The sequence below is a fragment of the Colletotrichum fructicola genome (assembly GCF_000319635.2).
Source record: "Colletotrichum fructicola Nara gc5 chromosome Unknown KSG_Nara_v1_contig06, whole genome shotgun sequence".
Classification (NCBI taxonomy): domain Eukaryota; kingdom Fungi; phylum Ascomycota; class Sordariomycetes; order Glomerellales; family Glomerellaceae; genus Colletotrichum; species Colletotrichum fructicola.
This window is the reverse complement of record NW_027094056.1, coordinates 2,155,649-2,177,780: the sequence shown is the minus strand read 5'-3', so window position 1 is coordinate 2,177,780 and position 22,132 is coordinate 2,155,649. Positions and strand designations below refer to the sequence as shown.

The following is a 22,132-nucleotide window of genomic DNA, read 5'->3' as shown; positions in this document are numbered from 1 at the left end:
CAAGATAAAATCGATGATCGGGCACTCCACACCATGTGTCAGACAGAACACTTGTTAAACGAGAGAATCATCAGTCTCTATTGAGCTAAAGCCAATTCGGGCGGGCAAATTATTACTATATACGTTCTGTGTAATTGTAGTAGTGTGTAGGCAAAACGCAAAGACAGGCGTAAAAGCGAGCGACCTGTAGGCCTCCCCTTGCAAAATCGATCCATCCTCCATTCATCGTCATTTTCTTTTCCCGCTATGCATCAGGAAAGTACAAAGGAAAATTACTTTAATACCTCTCCCTTGATGTCCCCAAACAACAAATAGTTTCGTGTCTCGGAGAAATGAAGGAAGGGCAGTGTGTCCATCATCTGAGTGTTGTATGTGTATCTTCTCAGCAGGATGTTGTAGTAGTTGTCTTGCGAAAAAGGGGGTATCATCATTCTAGTGTGTCCAGTCTTGGGCTCAAAAGCATGCTGCGTCAAAGATTGACTGCGGTGCGAAAGACAAAGGAAATCCTCCACATTTCCACTGGTATGACTGAAAACTTCTTAATCCTCAAAGAAGTCATGGTCGTCAAAGTCGCCCGGGTGAGCATCCGAGTCGTAGCCGCTGGATCGCAGCATCGGCGGCGGAGGCGTCATGGGTTGGTGTTGGCTTGATGGACGATGAGCAGGCGGGCTCTTCATCGACACCGACGGTCCGTTGGTGACGGAAGGTCCCCGGGCGCGTGCTTGCAGTTGTTGCGGAGTGTATCGGCGGCCAGTGGTCTGGAACGCCGTAGGCTGAGGCTCCTCCGTGTGCGTAGGAGGGGTCTGGCGAAGGCCAGATGCTGGGGGCGTGAGCAGTCCACCAAGGAGACCGTTATTGGCTGATGTCGAGGAGGTGGATCTGGATGGCGTGTGATTGCTGTTGAAGGCAGAGCGAGAAGATGATGGGCGAGCGGGTGCGCCAGCAGATCTGAAGGCGGGCGCCTGGGACTTGCGCCAGTTACCCCAGGCGGCAGCCAAGGGGCCGACAGCCTGAGCAACCCGCGGCGTCGCAGCTTCCCTCAGAGATTGCGCAATGTTGGGCAAGTTGATGGCAGATCCGCCGTTCATGGCACGTTCACGCTCTTGCTCCTCCATCTGGAGGTTCGCCTTGAGACGGATGGCGGCGTCCTTAACAGCCTCCCTATCGAAGTCCTGTGCGGAGAGCGACAGGATGATGTCTTGTAGGTCACCATGTCTGACAGCAAGAAGCTCGCGCAGCCAGGTGATCTCATCATCACGCTTGGTGATTTTGGCGGGGGCCTCGGGATCAAGCTTGTCGACGGTGGACTCGAGTTCCTCGATGCGCTGCTCACGAGCCTGAAGCTGCTCTTGCAGGACCATGATAGATTCGCGGAGGGCCTGCGGCGAGATCTTCTCCGGCAGCTCCATGCCCTTGGACACAGCAGCGGGCGCGGCAACGGGCGCGGCAGCCTTGGGCTGAAGGGCAGCCAAAGTCTGAGTTGGCTCGACACCGGCTGACTTGGCCGCCTGAACAGCAGCACGGGCAGCCTCCCTGGCAATCTCGACCTTCTCCTCGAGATGAGCAATGCGGTCCTGCAGATGCTCGGTCTTGGAAGTAGAAAGGCTGAGACGCTCAAGCAGGTTCTGCTCCGTCTTCTGGGCGTCTTCGACGGCATTGTTAAGTTGTCGTTCCCAGCGAGCCTGGATATCCTCAACTTCGTTCTGGTGCTTGCGCTTGAGCTCCTCGATGGTTTGATTCTCGCTGGCCTGAGCAGCCTCGGCCATCATCTCGGATTGAGCCTTGGAAGTCTCCATATCCATGGTCAGCTGGTCATTGTCTGCGCGGAGCTTAGCGATCTGCTCCTCAAGCTCCTCACGAACGACATTGACATGGTGGTTGGCCTGGTCAATCTCGTGCTGCATGGCGACGCGAGTGCGCTGGACCTCGCTTGCGCCGGACTCTCTGGCCTCCTCAAACTCGCGTTGGTATCTCAGAGCGGACTGGTGCAGCTTGTGGTTCTCGGTCTTCATCTCACCAAGGATACCCTCGAGACGCTTGCACTCATTGACAGCACGCATGCCTTGGCGTTCGCCACTCTCCAGACGCTCAAGCTCGGTCTCAATGCGCTCGCGAGTGCGTGCCTCGGCTTGGAGCTTGGCATCAAGAACCTCTTGTCTGGCAACGAGGGCTTGCTCACGCTTAGTGCGACGAGCATTCTCCTCAGTGACTTCGCGAGCGGCATGCGCCATGTCGTCTTGGAGGGCGACAAACCTGGCACGCCAGCTTTCTCTGACGCGCTCGTTCTCCTGCAGTTGAGTGCCGAGGGTGTCAAGGAACTTCTGCAACTGCTTATTCTCGTTGACGGTCTCGTTGAGGTCGATCTGCTGGCGGCGGGCGGTTTCAACGACGCGCTCAGCCTCGGATCTCCAGCGGTTGGCTTCGTGAGTAGAAGCCCGAAGCTCATCTTCCATCTGGTTGATCTTGTTCGTAAGCTCAGTCTGCGACTGGGTGGCACTCGTCTGCGCAGCCTCCATAAGCGCCATGCGCATTGTCTGGTTGGATGTGCTCTGCTCAAACGCCTTGATCTTGTGTTCGCGCTCTTCAACATCCTCGCGGAGGCGGACTTCCTCCTCGGAGGCGATGCGAAGCAAGCGCTGAACCTCGGAAAGTCTATCTTCGGCGGTACGGCGGCCCTCAAGTTCTTGCTGGGCTCTCTCCTCCTGGTGCTTGAGCTTCTCCTCCAAGTCGTTGATGCGGTTGTCGAAAATGCTGCGATTCATGATTTCAATCTCAACACGAGACTCTGCTGCTTGCAGCTTGCGTTCAAGCTCAGATGCAAGATCTTGGGCGTCACGACGGTCGGCGACCTCCTTCTCAACTCTGGTCTGCTCGGCGTAAAGACGCTCCTCGAGATCAATAACCTTGGCCTGAAGCTCGCTGAGCTTGTTGTTGACAGCCTCATCGGATTCGCGGTCAGCCGCAGGCAGCTGAGATGGGGTTGGCATGCGCTTCTCGACGGCTTCTTCGACAATGTTGCGAAGGTCCTCGCCACGGAAGTCCAGACGCATCGAAGCGCCAAACTGCTCTCTCATTTCTTCCAAAGCACGGAGGACGGCGACATTGGTCTCGTCAGACGCGGGAATAGAGGCTGCGACAGGAGCCGCAGGAGTAGGAATATTGCGCTGCTGGACTGCGAAAGCATCCAGTACGGCGGCACGAATGTGCTCCATACGTCTGTCGCGGCGCGGGCTCATAGAGCGACGAGGCACAGGCTCCTCATCCTCGTCGTCGGCGTCACTGTGCTGAATCTCTGCCGAGACACTGCGACGAACCGAGGAAGATGCCCTGCGCGAACCGCCAAGGAGGGACTGCTGGATAGAGAGCAGAACCTTCTCCATGGGAGCGAGGCGGGTAGCAAGAAGGTCGTTGACACGGTCATTGACACGGCCATCGAAGAACTGCACACGCTGCTCGAGCTTGGCCTGTTCCTCGTCGCTGAAAGCTCCTTCCCAGTCGCTCTGCTCCGCACTTCCGATGTTGAGGTTGGTAATGGGAGCATCGAAGGACTGAGCGCTCAGAGGAGGATCGATGAAAGGATCCTCAAGCTCTGTAGACGGCAAAGCAGACTCGCCAGGGAGCCCGTGGTAAGAGCGGGTAGGGCTTGAGGTACCGCTGCGGTATTGTCCAGTCGCAGCGGGTTGCAGACGGTAGGGCGAAGTATGGGTGACCTGGATGTTTCGGTGCGGACTGGCAGGTTGATACCTGAGATCGATGTTTGACCTGTTCACGCCCAAGGTAGGGTCGTTCTGGTTGAGGTGATCCATGATGGCATCGATTTCCTCAAAGGTGGGTTCACGGATCTCTCCGTCCTCAAGGGACTCGGTTTCCTCCTTTCCGTTGAAGGTCAAAGCAGCAGCGGCCTGCGACTCGTCCAGGTATTCAGCGTCGGACACGACGTAGTCTTCAGGCACCTCAGACTCGTCTTGCTCAGGCTCAGGAGCTGGCGAGGGGGATGCGGCGAATCGAGAAGCCGCAAGACCCTTAGGCTTTGGCGGGCTGGCGAAACGGGAAGCACCCAACCCCTTGGCCTTCTTCGGCGGCGGTGTCGGTGCACGCGGCGAGGGCTCGCGGGGAGGCGAGGGGGCAGCGGCTTCAATACTGGGGACGAACGGCTCGATGGTGTCTTCTCTATCACGTTCATCGTCATCCTCCTCTTCAGTCTCGGTCTCCTGTGTAGGAGCGCCCCAACCGCCACCGGGAATGAATGCCCTAGCAGTGGCAGAAAGCGACTTGTTGTGGCCCTTCTTGTAAGTGTCGATACCGAAAGGCCTGGCTTCGTTGAAATTCTGCAGCTCGTCCTTGGAGTCAAACTCGAAGGGGGCCCAGTTCGATTGCTGCTGGTCAGGGGAAGTGTCCGAGGGGCTGGTAGCAGTGACAGCCTTGGAATCCGTGGGCTGCTCGGAAGCTCCAGTAGAAGACATGGTCGTGTCTGCTGGGGTAGGAGCCTGCTCGTCACGTTCAAAAGCCTCCAGTTCGTCCTTCTGGGAGACTGGCTGCAAAGACTGATACGAGGTGGGCTCAGGCGAAGGCTCTGCGAATTGAGGCACATCGTCTCCGTCTCCACGGGACGCCTTCGCTCTCTTGGCCCGAAGATCATTGACAGGACGACCGTCAGCGTCTTCTGTCAGTCCATCCTCATTCGATGTCTTATTATCGCTGCTGCTTGGACGAACAATGGGAATAGCCTTGGACTTCTTCGCGGTCTTGCCAGTGTCAGAAAGGTTCAGATCAATGTTGCCAAAGATCGAGCCATGAGTCGCGTGGCTCTCGCTACCTGATGTAGGGCTGGCAAGAGAATCCGAAACATTTCCGAATGGTGTGAAGGCGGGCGCGTCTGGTCTGAACTTGGGACCAGAAAAGCTAAAGTCGCTCTGACCAGGTGAGAAGACAGGGGCAGCAGCATTAATCTTGGATGAAGTGGATCCTGCACCAAACGAGTTCGCCGAGGGCGAAGGAATGGACGGCGCAAAGGTGCCTGCTTGGAATACCGTGGGCTGGAAAGGCTGGAAGGCGTTGGTGTTACCACCGCCAAAGCTAAAGCTGGTCTTGGACTCGTGGCCGGGATTAAACTTGAACTCGGGAGCCTTGACATTGAGCTTAGAGAACGATGGCTTGCTAGCATGGCTGCCTCTTCTCTGCTGGCCAGAGCTGCTGTTGTTCGATGCCACGTCATTCCACGGGTTGCTCTGGGTGGAGAACGATCGTTGGTGCTGTTGCAGAAGCGTCGTGAGGTTGAAGTCTTGCACAGGCGTACCAAGGTTGCTGGGGTTTGTCTCGATTTCAGCGGCCTCGTCGATCCTCTGCGAGTCAACATCGTGCCAGCCAGAGAAGCTGTCAGTTCTCGGCCGGTTCTCATCGTGATGAGCAAAGAAGTTTTGTGACAATGAGTGGCCACGGCTGTGAGGGCGCGGGTGGTGTAGGACTGGACCGTTGCCGTCCTGCTTGGCAAATTGCTGAGGCTGGAAGTCTTGAGGTTGGAATTCCTGGGGAACGAACTCCTGAGGCTGAAACTGTTGAGGCTGGAAAGCCTGGGGAACGAATTCCTTGAAGTGAACAGATGGCTCTCTTGCGTGAGACATAGGGGGTTGCTCGTCTGGGATATGCGCGAATTGCTCAGCTGCAGACTCCGTGTTGTGGGGACTGTAGTCAACGTGCTCCAGTTCGTTCCGCATCTGTTCCTCGAGATGGTACTCAGCCTCGTCGATCTCGGCCTGGAGATCATCGCTGTTCCTCTGCGCCGCCTCAGACGGTTTCGGGGGCTCCTCGACGGCCTCCTCTTCTTCTTCATCTTCTCGCACTTCCTGCAGACGAGGGGACGCTCTAGCAGGCTGTTGTTGCTGCTGCATGAATTGATGGGGCAACATTGGGTATTGCAAAGACTGGTGTCTCTGGTGCGCATTGAACGCAGGGCTACCTGTTGGCGCAAAGCCCTCCGGAGTAAAGGGAGAAACAGGAGAAAGGATTCCATTGAGCAATGACGGCGAGTCGGTTCTGTGCTGGCCCCAACCGAGGGGTGACGGCTGGTTGCCAAGCTGGAAAGGCGAATGTCCCATGGGAACCGAGATGGACTGTCGGGCGTTGTACTTGGCCGGATGACTGCCAAATCCGACAGGTGAAGCAATGCTGGGGCTATGAGTATGCGACGCGCGTCCGGGCATGAACTGCGATGGGAATGGGAAGCCCGCATGGTTGCTTGATGCTGACGACGTCGGAAGCGGCGGAGAGAATGGCAAAGGTGGGTATTGCGCAGAAGCCTGTCGGCTAGGCTGCGATGCGGCCGGCGAGATCGAGGGTGCCGGTGGCTCGTCGTCTCCGAAGGACACTCCGAGAGCTCGCAATTTGGCTTCGTTGAGCTCATTGACATAGTTTTTCCAAGCGTTCAAATCAGGCAATGTGACCTTATACACACGCTCCGCACGCTCTTGTGCCATGTCTTCGAAGGAGGGCCATCCGTCTCGACTTTGAGAATATCCGGTCGGTTCTTGGTATGTGCCCTCCGCTGCGTCCAAGTCAAAGCCGCTGATGTCGTATCCAAGCTCTTGCCATTCTCTGAACATTCCTTCAACTTCAATCTGGTTGAGAGGCCGAGGCGCTTGGCCAGGGCGTCCACGTTCGTCGTCTCTGGGAAGAAGAACCATAATATTCTTGCCCTTCCACGGAACCTTCTTCTTCACCCGGGAGGTCATAGTCGGCTCTTTGAAATTTACCCTCGCAGATGCGCTCCTCTTTGGCGTGATGGGCGTCTTCGTTGAGTCGCCGGTGGCGGCACTAGCGGCCCTCCGGGGTGTGGTGGGAACATGAAGATCTGGATGTTCGGCGGCCATGTCGGCCTTGGAGAGCTCGGGGCTCTCCATATTTGCGTTTGGTGATTTTGCTTGTGGTGTCACGTCACCCGGCTTGAGGGTCTCGGCGCTGGACCGGGTACGGGGGTGTCGGGGTGCCAAATGCGGGTCGCGGGCGGCGCGACGTGTGTTGGCTTTCGGTGTTCGCAAAGACTCCTTGTCTCGCCACGCAGCTTCGTCTGCGGATCCTGAGCCGCTCAATGAAGAGTGCTCACTACCGTCGCTAAACCAGTGGCGGCTTTCTGAATTCTCGCCTGCGGTGTGCTGGCGAATCCAATCCTCCGTCAATCGTCGCGGTTGCCGTCGGGCGCGATTCGCAAGGACTTGGGCTGCGCTAAGATACGGTTCGGCGTCGTTGCCGTCTAGGTCTGCCGCGTCGTCGTCGGAGTTCTCTCCAAGAGTCAAATTTGGAGGCGGACGAAGAAAAGGGGTATCAATCGCAAGATGGTGGAGTATTGGCGAGCCGTCGGATTCGTCCTCGTCGCTGTCGAAGCTCTGGTCTCGAAGATTCCTCGTCTCTTCGGTGGAATAAGGCGAGCCCCAACTTGCAGTCACGTACTCTTCTTCTGGCTGGTTGTTCCTCAAAATATCCCTAGCCCGGTCGGGAAGCCTAGGGGCAGGAAGCGGAGGCAGAACGGGGGAGGACCCGAGGTCCTCGCCGTCGGCGGCAGTAGATGTGGACGAAAGAGCGGGAGACGTCGGAGGTGATGGCCGACGAGGTCCAAAGCCGTCCTGTGCAGAAGCAGCAGGAGGAGGGATGGTCGGTTCCTGTTGAGGAGACGTCTTCGTGGGACTCTGTGCGGATGGAGAAGAGAGGTCAATGTGGCGTTCTTGTCGCGCGATGAAGGTAGGTACGTGTCGGGGCAGGAATGCTGGCAATGTTGCAGATGACTTACCACGGTGAGATCAGCGCAGACGATTGAGTCGTCTGCAGCCAAGTCTCTGTTTCCGCGTCGAGGACCCTTTGTTCAACAGCCCTCTCTCGTTCGTGACAGCACGCACTCACAAAAAGCAGGCCGCGAGAAAAAGAGCGAACGGACGATGCTGTCGAGGTGTTGTTGACAGGAATAAGGGGGTGGAGGAGAGGGAAGGCCCGTGTAATTTGAGATGGGGACTCGCTCTGTGTATATTTGGGGCCCGGCGGTTTTTTTGGTCGCGACGCGTATTTTTTTGGGCGGGTGTGGCAGAGAAAAAAAAAGACAGCCCAGCAGGAATAAGGTATTATTTGCACAGGTTGCGCGCCCCGGTTCAGGGATCACAGGACGGGGGTTCGTTGCAGAAATGAACTGGGGAAAATTATCGAATAAGGAGCGACATAAAGGCGGAAGCAGAAAGACGGCGGCGGCGATTCGTAGGTACCGGACGCATCGGGATCACAGCTCGATAGCTTGACGATGTGAGGAAGAGATGTGATCTGGATGTTTTGACAGGGCGTCGGAGGGGGGAAAGAAGACAGAGGAGGGAAGAAGGAGGACAGGACGTTCTAGTGTGACGCGAGGTGTCGGGAAGGAGGTGAAAAGAAAGTGAGAGGACTGGATGGGCCGGGGGAGGTTGAGGTAAGGCGATGCAGCCAAAGGCAAGGTCAAGGTCCAGGTCCAGGGCAAGGTAAGGCGAAAGGCAAGGACGGACAACGGGAAGCTACCTCGTGCTTGGAGATGGGTGCCAAGTGGTGGTTGAGCAGTCGCGTTGACTCGAGGTATTTGGCAGCCAGAAACTCGTGGCAGGATACATGCACAGACAGCAAGCCGGGGACCAGACGATTTAGGCAAGGTACAGGTACCGGCACGGGTAGCGTACAGGAACGGTGCAGGTAGGTAAACCGCAGTTGATATCCGTTGAGGCAAAGAACACCTAGCATCATCATTGAAGCTGGGTGGGTAGGCAGCACTTGCAGCACCTCTTTCATCATCTTTCAAGACTCCGAACAGAGAGCCAGCGGAGCACAAAACAGACCCGTCAATTTACACAGGCCGCAGTCCCATAGAAGCAGCACATCAGGCACGCAATGATGGGATGGGACACGATGGGCTTGGACGTGGGATTCCTTGGACCGCTCTCGTGGGGCCAGTACCAGTGGCACGAAGAGATTGGCCGCTGTCATCTGCACATGCACAAACGCCGGGATCTCCTTCTGCTGGAAGCAGCGATCAACCACCACTCGAAAGACTCGGCATCCAGGTGCATCCAGACACAGGACAGCTGGCACTAATCACTTGCACGAATGACGAGAGGACCGTCCGTCTCCCTCTGTCCCAAATCCACAACGACTTTTGGGGAGACGGAGCGAACGAACGAACGGGGGACCCTGCCTGCCTTCCTTCCACACTTTCCAATGGGATGGACTGGGGCAAGGCCAAAAGCCAGGGACAGGCCGGCAGAAAGGACGCCAACGGCACAGGTGCAGTGAGCGGCCCATGTTTGTTTTAATGAGCATCCCCGCTAAGGCCACGGGACCGAGCCCGCACGAAGCCAATCTCGTCTGGCTAGGCCGATGAGGAGTACTTTCTTTGGAGGTGTCTTACCAGCGAACAGCATGTACTTACTATCAACCCGGCCCGTCCCCCCCGGACTCACCTCCCTTCTTTTGCATCACTCTCCAGCCGTGGGTGATTTCCGCCGGATGAAAGCCCCGCTGCTTGAATTCCTAGACGACATCGTATTTGCCAATGGCTCGATTGACGGCCCGCGATGCTGGATATTTTCACGTGTGTTGAGGTCTGTCCTCCGACTGCACGTGTGCAAAGCAGCAGCCAGATCTTTCTGCTTCACTGCAATACTGGATAATGGATCCGAGCCACACTGACACTTGCCATTGTCGTCGTCTCGACCTGCCTGATCCTGAAGTGGGCTTCAACCTTCCACCTGCCCCAGTGGCCCAGACGGCGCTGCTGTCACGGACTTTGTGGCTTGCTGCAGGAGAGGAGCGCAGCTTGCATGCGTTTGATAGCTAGACGGGTCCCCTTTTTTGCCGATGCTTTGCATGATGACAGGCAATAGTCCCCTCTGCGGGCTGCATTTGGATGGATTCAATCCTCTCTGAGGGTCTTTGCAGCACAATTGTAGAGCCGCATGGAGTAGAGCAGTCGCAGACACAAGGGTGGTCCTCTGGTAACTCGACGCCAAAAAAAAAAATGCCGTCATCAAAATCATTCTCGGAACTTTGGACGTGTCATCCAACTTCGAACATGCAGGACATCGTACCCAATGTGTGCATGCCGGTTTGAATAGGCGGTCCAAGAGAAGACCCATCTTCAGCTGATGGCCATTTCATCCAGTCTCCCACACACGAGAGTACCCATATCCGAACTTCAACCCATCCATAGCAAAACATGCAGGAGCAACTAGTTCAAACCATTTGTCAATTGGGATGTTTGTTTCAATCCGAGACATTGTCTTTTCACAGCAAGGCGGGAGAAATAAACGCGGTTCAGATAGACAGAACGCGTCGAGAAAAAAAGACACCAAAACCGGGGCCGAGAGGGAGCTTGGGGCAAAAACATTCCAGCACCGAAAACAACGTTGTCCCTGGAGTTTGATTGTTTAGTTCATGTGGCTCGTGTGGCTCATTCATTTGGGACTCTTGCAGGTGCTTCCCGGTTCATGTAGGTTTGCTTAAATGAAGCCGGCCGGCACGCGGCAAACTCATCCAAATGTCCGTTTCGTTGTCCGGTGCCAGCTTCCATTCGGATTGCAATTACATCTCGTTTGCTTTACAGCCGACCACTTTTCATCTACAAAGATGAGGTCCGGCCCATCTTGGAAAGTGAGGCGTTGCAGTATCATCGGTCTCCATTTCCTCCCTGACCCTGCTGCTCCACATGTTAGTCCGGTCGAGTCTTGGTCAACCGCCTTCTAGAGATACCCACTCGAGTGAGGGCATTCCCACATCTCGACCATCTCATATCAACGCATGATATTTGGGTCTTCATAGTGTAGACCTTGAATTCATCTCCAGGTACATTATTCATCGTGAAAAGCTTCACAACCGCCGGATATCAACCTCACTCTTCTTTCTTAGAGAGCCAAAACGCCGAACCCCAGCCCTAGTCGAGCAACTCAAAATCCACCCCTCTTATCTGTTGTTTTCATCCTCACTGCTTCCTCCTTGGCACGCTGAAAACTCTCGAGCCAGGCAGCCTTCCCATATACACATGCCGTACGACGTCCGGCCAAACCACATCATACATTGTCATAGAAAAAATCGGCTCACATCCCACAAAGAACCTCTCAGGGATCGCAGAAGATGTCAAAGTTGCCATCCGATCCCGCAAACACTGGGTCGCCAAAGCTCTGCTTCGACGTAGAGTCAATGGCAGACCTGCATTCAGCTACGGCCAGCAAATGTCAGCCCCCGAATCGCAAAACCTCCAACCACATAACACCAGCGCACTTACTAGCTTGCTCATCGCACTTGGAAACGTCGAACTTTGTCGCTGCGTTGTTGGCCGCTTGAGAGCACTTGTTCTTTTGGTTGTCGCACGACCTGCCCGCCGCGGTTGCAAAGTCCGGCTGTGATTGACCGTTAAGCACACCACTCTTCCAGGTTCTGCTCTCAGCCGAGGGAACTCACAAAAGTGTCGCCGTCAACTTCAAATGGTCGGCTCGGGTCATTTGACTTGGTAATCTGTAGCAGCGCCCCGTCAGTCAAAGAATCCTTCCATCCCTCTTCCAATACTGATCCTGATCCTGAAACCGAACTCGCGCCACAGCAAGCCACCAAAGTCTCGCTGCCAGCGAATCTCCATCTTTCGCTACCAGAAGTCGTGGGGGAAGAAGAAGAAAAGACGTACCGCTGAAGCGGCGACACCGCCCAGATTCCCCGTGAACGTCTGCAAGTTCTGTGTCGCCTGCCTCGGCAACAGGCCCATCTTCCAGCCCATCTGCAATTCCTCGTGGATGTCGAGCGCCCTCGCGCCAGCGCCGGCACCCGAGAGCACAAGCACCACCGCCGAGAGTACGTGTGCTGATATCGTCCGCATCGTGGAGGTTCGTTGTGGTCTTCGTCGTTATCACGAGGATTGGATTATGGAATGATATGCTGCGGGGTAAACCGCAAAAAAAGAAACCTTCAAGGTCTAGGTCGAGCGTTCGTCGCCTGTCACCGGCGCATCGATCGGGGTAAGAATGGCCTCGGGTGGATTACGAATAGAATCGGTTGGTATCGAGGCTCAACCTCTTTCGTGATGCGTCGTCAACGAGCGCGGTTGGGAACTGTCGGAAGTGATGGTTGAACGAAGGAATCGGCGCCGCCAGCACTCAATTGGCACAGAGCAAAAGCAAAGAGGTCGAAGACGCGAGAGCGTTGGAAGGTCATTAAACTCTCTTTTGCTCCCTTAGCTAACGTCGACTAATGTTCGGGGGGAGGGAAGGGAAGGGAAGCGAGCGGGACACAGACACACAAGCAGGGCGGGCGGGTAAGAAGAAGACGAAGAAGCACCGCATGGAATCTGAAACGTCGAGATCCCAAGCGCCCACAAAAAGCTGGGATGCAACACCACCACCGCAACCCGAAACACCACTGAGACTGGAATAATATTATGACGGTCGGGCCCGTCCACGTGATGTTGGGTGCGCTCGCGCTGCACGCTCTTTGCCCAGACGGGATGGCTGCCCGGATGGACGATCCTGCCGCGGCCACGGTTCATCAGATGGCAGGTTGGATTGACGGACGATCAATACTGGGGATGAATGTTGGATGACGGAGGGAATAGAGTTTGGGTAAGGGATCGGGTGAACTCTCTCTTATTGCCCCTCCGCAAGTTGAGTTGAGGTTTTGTCACTGTCATTTCATTTGGATGCACGTCACTTGCGCAATTCACGATAGAAGAGTGCTTTGATCCCATAATGTTGGCGGTCCTAGTATTAAAGTTGTATCTGAACGTACATCCAAGCCTGTGAACCCAGTAGATTTTGTTCATCAGACTTGCCGTCAATGTGTTTTTTGTCCAATTTTTCTGCTAGGGTGATTGCATGTCTTGATATGCGACTCGACTGAAACCCAGTCGGCGACGATTTGACAATGATCATCCCAAGCCCATCTGCGACAATAAGAAGGGGGAGGACTCTCTGCTCTATTTACATAAGTCTATCCATGAGTCCTAAGACTCTGCGATATGCAACCATGCCTGCCGTGGTAACAATAGTTGATTCGGTCCGAAACTCCGTGTAGCCGGTCTTAAAAGTAGAAAAAAGCTGTGCCGGCCGTAACGTATGGGGGTGTAAGAATAATCATCGAAGGTTTGTGCCTTTTGTTGGCTAAGGACCGTGGGGAATCAACGCTTTCTGCCGCAAGAAACAACAATCATCAAATGCTTGACTAACGCACGCCGCTTTAGAAGTTGGACGACGCGTTGACCTGGCTTGGTGCGTGGTAGCTCTCGAGGGTCGACTGGAAAGGCGTGCGGCCGGTGGAGCCCTGGGCGCTGCCGACCTCGACCTTGGCCTCGTTGCCGTACTGGTTGTTGTATTCCATCAGGCCGTCGTTCTCCTCCGCCTGCTTCTTCTTGCCCCAGATTCTCCAGGCAACGAAACCCAGAGCGCCGAGAACGATGGCACCACCGACACCAACAACGACACCAATAACGGTATTGCGGGTTTGTGATGACATGCCGGAAGAAGAGGAGCCAGAGTTAGACTCGTTAAGTCCGGGTGTGCTGGTGACGGTCGACTCGGAAGTGAAGGAAGTGGCAACGCCAGCAGAGTTGGTCGTTGTGATGACAGTCCTGATGGTGGAGGTAACAGGCTGGGCGGTGGTAGTGGGAGTAGAGGAAGCAGCCTCGCCACTTGCGGTATCCGAGTTTCCGGCAGCAGATGTAGTGCTGGTCTTCAAAGTCGTGGATTCAGCTGAGGCAGCCGGGGTGGTCGTCGTGGCAGCGGGAGTGGTCGCGCTGGGAGTAGCGGCCGGGGTGGTCGTGGTTCTGGCGGCGGAAGGAGTGGTTGTGGTAGCAGCAGCGGCTGATGTGGTTGTAGCTGCGGCAGCAGATGTTGTCGTCGTCGCGGCGGCGGCGGAAGTTGTGGTCTCGGCGGCAGCAGAGGTGCCTCCTGACTGTCTCCTCAGAAGTCCATCGCGAGCTTCCTCCTTGTGGAAGTTGAACCACGAGGCCTGGGCCACAGAGGCAGCCATGAGGATTTGGAGAACCAGAGTAGGCTGCATTTTGAGGTGAGGTTCGGTGAGGATTCAAAGGGTGTGGTGAGATTCGCGGTGTCGGGGATGGTTATATCCCGTTAGATATTCGCCCGATTTTCAAGTCCCGTCACGTTCGTTAAATGGTCCGGGTGATGGTTGATCGCCTGCCTAAATGCCCAACACGACTATGCTGGGACTAGAGACAACTCGTGGCAAAGATGAGTCGACTGGAATTTCGGAAAGTTCTTGCCCTGAGCCGGTGGGTACGAAAATAGGAGACCGGCACGGACGGGTTCGCGGAGAATTCGTAGGGTTGTAGGCGAGTGACTCGAGAACCTTGGCGGAAGCGACCGAGAGGTTAGGGGTAATAATGGATCGTTGGGTGAAGTTAATGTCGACGGTAATTCAAGGAAAACGAGAGGAAGAGGCCACGAGGAGACACAATAGGAAAAGTAGCGAGTGAATGGATTTTTATCGAATGGTGAGGGTTGAGAAGGGACGTGTGGGAACGAGCGGGAAGAGCAGAAAAACAAGACTCGTATTCAACGAAGAAGAGGGTGGTCTGTGGCCTAGGACTGGTCTGTGGTCAGGAGCAGGCGCAGGAGCTGGTGCAGGTGCCGGTGCCAAGCAGGAAGAGCAAGCGCAAGATGGGAGGGCAGAACGGAACAGGGATGGCCGGGGGAGACGGGGAGGGTCTTTTCTCTCCGTCGCACTGTCCGTGTGGTGGCTTGTAGGACGTCTCTCTGCCAGTCACCGGGCAGTCTGGAGTCTCTCTGGGCCGTCAATCAAAGGGAAACCCATGGAACATGGCCCAAAGACACCCACTACGTTGCACAGGGAGAGGGCGAGAGGCGGGGGGAGGGCGCCGGGATGGTGCAAGGGACAACGTGGTGGTGGCCAAAAAGCGACAGTACGTACCGCCTCACTCGCGAAAGGTGACGAGATGCCTGAGGGGCCAGGCTGCAATCATCTCAGATTTGTCGGTTTCCTGCGGAATGACGGTTGCTCATTGGTTGCAGAACCCTTGGCCCGTCACTGCGCGGTGGCACACACCAGGATCGAAGCTGCAGCCATTCAGCGCAGGACAATTTGTGGCTCCACTTTGACACCCACAGTGCATCCGGTGCGTGGTTTGTGGTTTGGTGGTGGTGCACTCGTGGCTGTCCATGGTGTCTCTGCCCACCCACTTGGGCAGTGAACACCACACCTCAGTCGAGTGTCGGCAACTCCTGGCTCCTGGCACGCACTGTTTTCCACCCTCGCAGGGCTGCTGTTCCCACCGAAAGTGTGGCCGAGACTCTGAGGGCGGCCCAGCGGAAAACGTTAGCAAAGAGCCCAACTGTCAGCGACATTTAGCGGCCAGGTGGTTGGTAAACGCCCCTTCTAGGCCTTCTGGATCGCCAGAGCACCGATTCCAGGCTCCAGCTCGCCTGCATCGCCTGTCTGCACAGCAGACTTGCATTACTGCTGCGCTGCTGCTGCTCCTGCCGCTGCGGCGCATTCCTCCTTCAACGGCAGTGTCAGTTGGCGCTGGCATCGCATCGCATCGTTCTCTTCCTGCAGGCACGAGATGCAACAGGCCGACGTTAGATCGCGCCAGTTCTTTCATCACCAGACAATGGAACCAAAAATAACACCATCATCATCAGTCGGCCCGGCTGTCGGTATACATACACTATTTTACTACTTACCAACTCGTCTGCCGGCGCCGTTAACATGACTCCCAGTCGGTCGCCGTTGCGGTAGCAGCACCTGCACCCAACAGGGTAAGAAGCCAGGGGAACCAGTGCAGCAAAGGCGTCGGCGATGCATGGCGATGGCGATGGCGATACGCTAACCGCTCAAGCTTTTGCTTCTGTCTTGCATCTTCGTCGCCTTGCGACCGAAAAGGGAAGGGAATCGCGATCGTCCTCGTCCCGCTTCGCGATTCGCCCGCAGACCGGTGCAAACTCTGTCTGTCATGCCATCCACGTCGAGAGTCAAGCATTGCATGCGCAGCAGTCCATCCATCACCACCAAGCAACCCGAGCAGAGCATTACCAATATCGTGTGACGGCGTAAACACCAACCCGAAGCCCTTCAATGGCCCGTCAGCAAACACAACGGACCACTTCCACTTCCACTTCCACTTCCACTTCCACTGGACCCCGGCCGGCCAGCGCAATGCCAATGCAACATGCCTGCTCTGGGCCGATCTCTGTCTCTATTTTCAGCACCGACCCGTCACTCTTGGCCCCGTCCTCACCTCCACACCTGGCCCAGCAGAACCCGGCGCCATTCCCTTCAGGGTCTTCCAAGACATCTCCACCGTCCCGGGGGCCCTCTTGCATTCGTCATTCCTGCCCGCCCCGACGAGAAATCCGGATTCCACACTTCTTCCAGAACTCGGCAATCCTCGGTCGCTCGCCATCTACCGCCTCCCTTTTCGCTGGAGAGAACGGCGACACAGCCTAATACGTGAGGGGTCCTATTGACAGCGGATCAGGGTCCTGAGAACCGACCAAGAAACACAACCACATGTCACTATGTCATGCACATCCATCTTCAGTGTAGAGCATCGCCTCAACGGGCACCCAAGCATTCGCCTTCAGCAGCGGCCGACGTCACTTCCATGCTCGCCATGTTTTTATGCTTCACCGATGGTATTGAAGCCTGCACCATGATGCTATCGTCGGGCAGCTCATCGAGTCGAGCAATGCACCAGTGCCACTTGTGGCGGGAGGCCCTCGGATGTCGGCTTGGCCTGATCTGCCATGTTCCTCGGCTCACCAAACGCCTTTCCGTGCGTCATTGCTCGAGCGGGCACCGAATTCCAGATGAACCTCTCGACAGCGACTTTTCCAAGCAGCAAAAACCTTGTGTCAAGAAAACATTGTTTCGCCCAGCTTTGCCATCAGGGCATCCTATGTTGGGGAGCAGAATATCTCCGCCTAAAACTCGTGTTTGTCATGGGTTCCTCCTCTTCCCACATCCCGGAAATACATACTCAATGGCTCTCCATAGACTTGGTGGGACGTAATCCGCTCAACAAGGACCGCCTGCAGCTGTGCGACCGGAGGAGCCGCTGGCTTCCGACGCCCGGACATCTGCACCGGGCACCCGCCTAGCCACCGCACGATTGCCAATGTTAAAACTTCCATCCCGGGTCAGTGGGCTTTTGGTTCCAAATATCCTCGAGAGCGCACCTGAAATCAGCTGGCTGCGAAACTCAAGCCAAAATAAACTTGATTACGATGAGAAGTTTTAAGCTTAATATTGAGTCTAGGCAGTGTCGGGAAAGGCCTCCCAATTGGCCTGCCACCATGAGCATCTATCGTTAACAGCACCGTCGACGGCGCTTTGCACACCAGCCACGTCCAGAGTCCATGCCGTGGACTTGCTTCCTACTTTTGGAAAGACGCCAACTCCCGAGACGTCTGTTGCCGGCTTCCCGCTTATGGCATACGACGCTATATAGTCCTGCAAGAACTCTGCAATCGTCACGTTGAGAGAACGGCTGTCCATCTGTGCTCCATAAGCACCATTGTAGAAGGTGTACTTGAGGTCGTCTCCATGCAAGGATGGCGGGACACCAAAGATGTAAGCTAAGCTTTTATTCCCGAAGGCTCGGCGTGGGAAAAGGGTGTTGCAACGGATACGAGTCTCGGCCATCAAGAGAGTACCGCGACCCAAATCGTCGACGTACGGTTGACTGCCATCAAATACAGGAGGATAAACAACCTCGGCGATGTGCTCGACCAACGACGCATTGAAGCTTGGGAAGAGCTTACTGATGAGTCCTCGAAAAGCGAAGCCGTCGGTGACACTCGGGTCAGTGAAGATTAATCCTTCGTTCGCGTTGTGGCTGAACATTACATCAACATCTCGATCGAATTGACCACGGGCGAAGAGAGTTGCCTGGTGAGAAGGCACGTAGCCATGGTCGATGACGGGGTTGTAAGTGAACTGGCCATATGGCGATTGCGCGACTTGTTGACTGTTGGCAGTTATGAGTGCTGACGATGGCAGCTTCCGGGCTTCGGCAAGCGTTGAGACGTTCAGCAACGCGAGAAACGTCTGGAGATTCTCCTCTTGTTGACTCGCATCCACGTGGGGGAAGAAAGCGGGCGATTGTATGACGGCCCTGCGAAATGGGGGGGATGTCCCTTTGCTGCCCCCGTACGCCTTAGAAGGACGGTATCAGCTGTGGTTCTCCGGCAAGACCTCACTTGTGCAAGGTTATTGGCGACTTTACCGTGATGTGATGCATCAGAGAGCCGCCGCCTGTGGACTCGCCCATGACGGTAACCTTCTTTGGATCGCCTCCAAACTTGGCAATGTGTTTCTGTACCCAGTCCAAAGCAAGCCTTTGATCCAGCAGCCCGACATTAGCAGCGCCGTCTGATTGTACCGTGGGCCCGGCTGACCAGCCAAAGGCTCCCAGGCGGTAGTTTATCGCAACGAAGACCAGACCATCGGGTTCAAAAGCTGTCGCCTGTGCCAGGAGACCAGCAGGACCTCCGAACTGGTCTTTACTACCAGTCGTGTATCCGCCACCATGGACCCAGACGAGTACCGGTACTCCCGAGCCCGAGATGTTCGTGGATCGATGTTGTTCAAAGGCAGACTTTGGGACCACGACATCAAGAACAAGGCAGTCCTCGTTTGTTCTCGGGTCTGGCTGACGGACGGGCGTCGTCGAGGCGTTCGCAGACTGCTGTTCTCTGAAAGCAGACGAGTTGAACGCGAGCCCTTGGGTGACGTTTGTCACGAGGGCGATGGCTTCCGATAACCATGCCGGCGAACTCTGGGGACACACGCGTCCCGATGCGCCGGTTTCGACTACGGTACGGTTCGTGGCCGGTGGTTCCGGCGCGCGGAAGCGGAGGTTGTCGACTGGTGGTGCGGCGTACCGGATGTTTGAAAAGTTGTAGAAGCCTCCAGTTTGCTGTTGGCCGGCGACGTTCTTCCAAGTTAGACGCTCGCTTTACTTCCGAATGGCTCCTGTGAGCATCTTGACTTACGTTGTAGAAGGACGCTTGGTGAAGCTGGTATCCAAGATCGACGATGGGAAGATCAGGGGAGCCGGAAACAACTTGGATGCCAGGTATAGAGCTCAGTGTGATCAGTCGCATTTTTGGAGGCTTCTAGGACGACGAAGTATCTTTTCTATCATCTGAACAGACGCTGGAAATCACCTCCTCCGAGAGACTTTATATCTTTGGCATCGTGATGCCCAAGACAGTTACACCCCTGGTATGGGATTGAAGGCTAGAACGGATTTCGGGCACGGGATTTGCATATTTGGGCTCAATTTTGATTCCGCTCTCGTTGAGAACTCTGGCTAGAAGTAACGTAGTCATCTATACGATCACGCAATCAGGACATGAATAGTCGAAGTTGCTGGTTCAAACAGTATTCCATTAATTTGTACCCACGTTTGAGCCGGCTCGCATTCGCATGGCTCGGATTCGTATGTCGCAAGAGCTCGTCTTGCTCTTCTTTAAGCAAAATCAATGGTGAAGACCGGCATTGGGATATCAAAGCGACTTAATGGGGATTGAAAATTTTGCTTCATCGGCCATCTTGCGGCTTCAAATTTCTTCAGAGGCTGCCGGGTGCTGAGTACTTAGCAAGCCGACTTCGCTCAGGATATCTTCTTTTGATATCTCCCTTACAACGGAGCTGATGCTCCTGTGTAATGTGATTCTGGTAGAGATCGACAGACCGTACGTTCGAATTGTTTTCCCTTTTGAGTTACTTTTGCTGTTTTAGAGCATTTGCCGTAACCAAAGTCCCTTCGCTTGTGTACGGATACTGCATGTCTCTTACCGCCAGCGACCTGCCTAAAATGCATTCTCCTGGTCGTCCAATGCCAGCCACCCGAGCGACTGTACACGGTTTCATAGATAAGGTAAACACTTCAGAGGTACGTCAGCAACAAAATGTCTCCAAATCGCCCGATACCACCGATTATTCCCTACAGCCAAGACACGCCAGTTCCACCATATTGGCTTTACAGATCCGCCCAAACACAATTCCCCCACGCAGGATCATCATGAGTTCGGAGTCCTCCACTTTCACGGTGCACACGTCGTTGCTCTTTGATTCCAAGACCAAGTCGTTCGTCAAAGACACCTCAATCGTCATCGACAAGGCCCAGGGCATCATCGCCGATGTTTACAAGAGGAAAGATGACGAGGAAACCAGTGTAAGGGCGGGCCACATCGACCTTCGCGGAAAGGTCGTCATGCCAGGATTTGTCGACGCCCACGCGCACGTCTTCTTGCATCCCTACGAGTGAGCAAACATAGAAGTTATCCACCGAAATTGGGCCCTCACATCTGACACTCACTCAGCGAAGCCTCCTCAACCGTCCAGGAACGCGACGAGAGCATTGTCGAACGGGTGGTTCGCGCGACCAACCACCTCCGCCTCGCGCTCCTGTCCGGGTTCACCACCTACCGCGACCTGGGGACGGAAGGCATGCGTTCGTTCGACGCGAACCTCCGCGACTGCGTCAACCGCGGCCTGGTGCCCGGCCCGCGGCTGTTGGTCGCCACGGAGTGCCTCGCGAGCACCGGGTCCTACGAGGTCCGCCACGAGAACGTAATGGCGACGATGCCGCGCATCGCGGATGTTTGCGATGGCGTGGCGGAGGTCAGGCGGGCGGTCCGGCGGCGTGTGGGGAACGGCGCCGACGTGATCAAGTTCTACGCCGACTACCGGCGGAAGATTATGCGGTTCCCGCCGCCGCTTGTCCCGCCGCGAGACGCGCCCCCGTTTGTCATGACGGACCTCAACCCGGCCGTGACGATGTTCAGCCAGGAGGAGATGGACGCCATTGTGGAGGAGGCCAGGCTGGCTGATTTGCCGGTGGCTGCGCACACCACTGTGACGAAGAGCGCTCTGATGGCCATCAAGGCGGGGGTCGACTCGATTGAACACTGCAACGAAGGGAACGACCAGGTTCTCCGTGAGATGCGTCGTCAGGGTACCATATATGTGCCGACTCTTTCGGTGATAAAGAAGTCTGCAGATGGGCCGTACTTTGAAGATTGTCTCAGGAGAGTCAAGAAGGCATATGACCTAGGAGTACGTCTCGCTGTCGGCGGGGACACTGGTGGTCCGATCCCTCACGGAGAAGGTGCTCTGGAGATGGAGCTCATGATAATAGCGGGACTGCCTGTCGTGGACGTCTTGGAAGCATGCATGGTCGGAGGCTGGGAAAGCTGCGGCAAGGAGAAGAGCGGCTTCTTGTTCGGAGCCGTTGCCAAAGGCTACAGGGCAGATATCATCGCCTTGGCAGCAGACCCCAGAGAAGACGCCGGGGCTCTGCGCAAGGTCGATTTTGTGATGAAGGACGGCAGAGTATGGAAGCAGGATGGACATCCCGTCGGCTTCGTAGAAGAACCCCCCAGAGTCACGCCTCACCCCGCGGCCGATGGCTCCGACTGGGTTCATGTCTGAATGCCGTCATACATCTGGACATCCCGCGAGTTTTCCTGTATGGTGGCTTATAGCAGCGGCTGTTCACGCAGCGTAACCCATCACCGAACCATATACGAGGTTTCAATGCAACCAAACGACCCGTAGGGATGCCTTGTGATCCTCGGCACTTGCACCAACTGGTGGTCTTGCCTCGAACATGCAAGCAACACGACGTTTCGTAGTAGTCGGCCGGAAGTTCTCATTAGTGCCACCCGCCATGTGACCGTTTAATGCATCTTGGTCGCATTGCATTGTCGGATCCGCCTTCCGTCGACATCTTCGCCCTGCCGGAAGTATGTACGTCAAATAGTTGCATTCGCTACATTAGCACCAACAGATCTCCGCACGGTTGCCCGCAGGCTTAGCCGGTGAAGCTGCAAAAAAGCTTGTTCTGTCTAGCTTACAACGCCGTTTGGTAGGGCGACTTGCAGGATTGGACTGTGCGGAAAGTTCGCATGTCCCACGGGCTTCGGACGATCGTTTCGTATGCGAAGTTAACGACACCTGTTCTTCCGGAAATCCTTTGAAGTGAGCCTTCTGGAAGTTGTCATGGGGAAGAGGGGGGCTGCTACTCACATGCAGTTCGCGAGCAGGTGGTTAGTAAGTTGCATGCATGGAAGGATGCCACCGCCACTGGATAGGCGCAGATGCC

At 55.7% G+C, this 22,132-nt stretch overlaps 5 protein-coding genes across 5 annotated transcripts; 1 reads left to right on the top strand and 4 right to left on the bottom strand.

The window, feature by feature from the left end:
• Positions 1-539: 539 nt before the first annotated feature.
• On the bottom strand, positions 540-8,252 carry CGGC5_v010891 (uncharacterized protein; the record flags this gene model as incomplete). The annotated part of the gene is made up of 3 exons (XM_066152430.1): positions 540-7,679; positions 7,781-7,846; positions 8,244-8,252. The coding sequence occupies 3 exons, from the start codon at positions 8,250-8,252 to the stop codon at positions 540-542; spliced, it is 7,215 nt and encodes a 2,404-aa protein (XP_066008301.1).
• A 2,859-nt stretch (positions 8,253-11,111) lies between these two features.
• On the bottom strand, positions 11,112-11,863 carry CGGC5_v010890 (uncharacterized protein; the record flags this gene model as incomplete). Its single annotated transcript, XM_032020324.1, has 4 exons — positions 11,112-11,212; positions 11,279-11,393; positions 11,455-11,508; positions 11,675-11,863. 4 exons carry the CDS (start codon positions 11,861-11,863, stop codon positions 11,112-11,114), a joined length of 459 nt encoding a protein of 152 aa, XP_031892302.1.
• A 1,352-nt stretch (positions 11,864-13,215) lies between these two features.
• CGGC5_v010889 (uncharacterized protein) lies at positions 13,216-14,037 on the bottom strand (the record flags this gene model as incomplete). The annotated part of the gene is made up of 1 exon (XM_032020335.1): positions 13,216-14,037. The coding sequence occupies one exon, from the start codon at positions 14,035-14,037 to the stop codon at positions 13,216-13,218; it is 822 nt and encodes a 273-aa protein (XP_031892301.1).
• A 4,177-nt stretch (positions 14,038-18,214) lies between these two features.
• Positions 18,215-19,124, bottom strand: patB-0 (Carboxylesterase patB; the record flags this gene model as incomplete). The annotated part of the gene is made up of 2 exons (XM_032020347.2): positions 18,215-18,955; positions 19,014-19,124. 2 exons carry the CDS (start codon positions 19,122-19,124, stop codon positions 18,215-18,217), a joined length of 852 nt encoding a protein of 283 aa, XP_031892619.2.
• Positions 19,125-20,047: 923 nt separating this feature from the next.
• CGGC5_v010887 (Uncharacterized protein) lies at positions 20,048-21,459 on the top strand (the record flags this gene model as incomplete). The annotated part of the gene is made up of 2 exons (XM_032020358.1): positions 20,048-20,289; positions 20,349-21,459. 2 exons carry the CDS (start codon positions 20,048-20,050, stop codon positions 21,457-21,459), a joined length of 1,353 nt encoding a protein of 450 aa, XP_031892620.1.
• Positions 21,460-22,132: the final 673 nt, after the last annotated feature.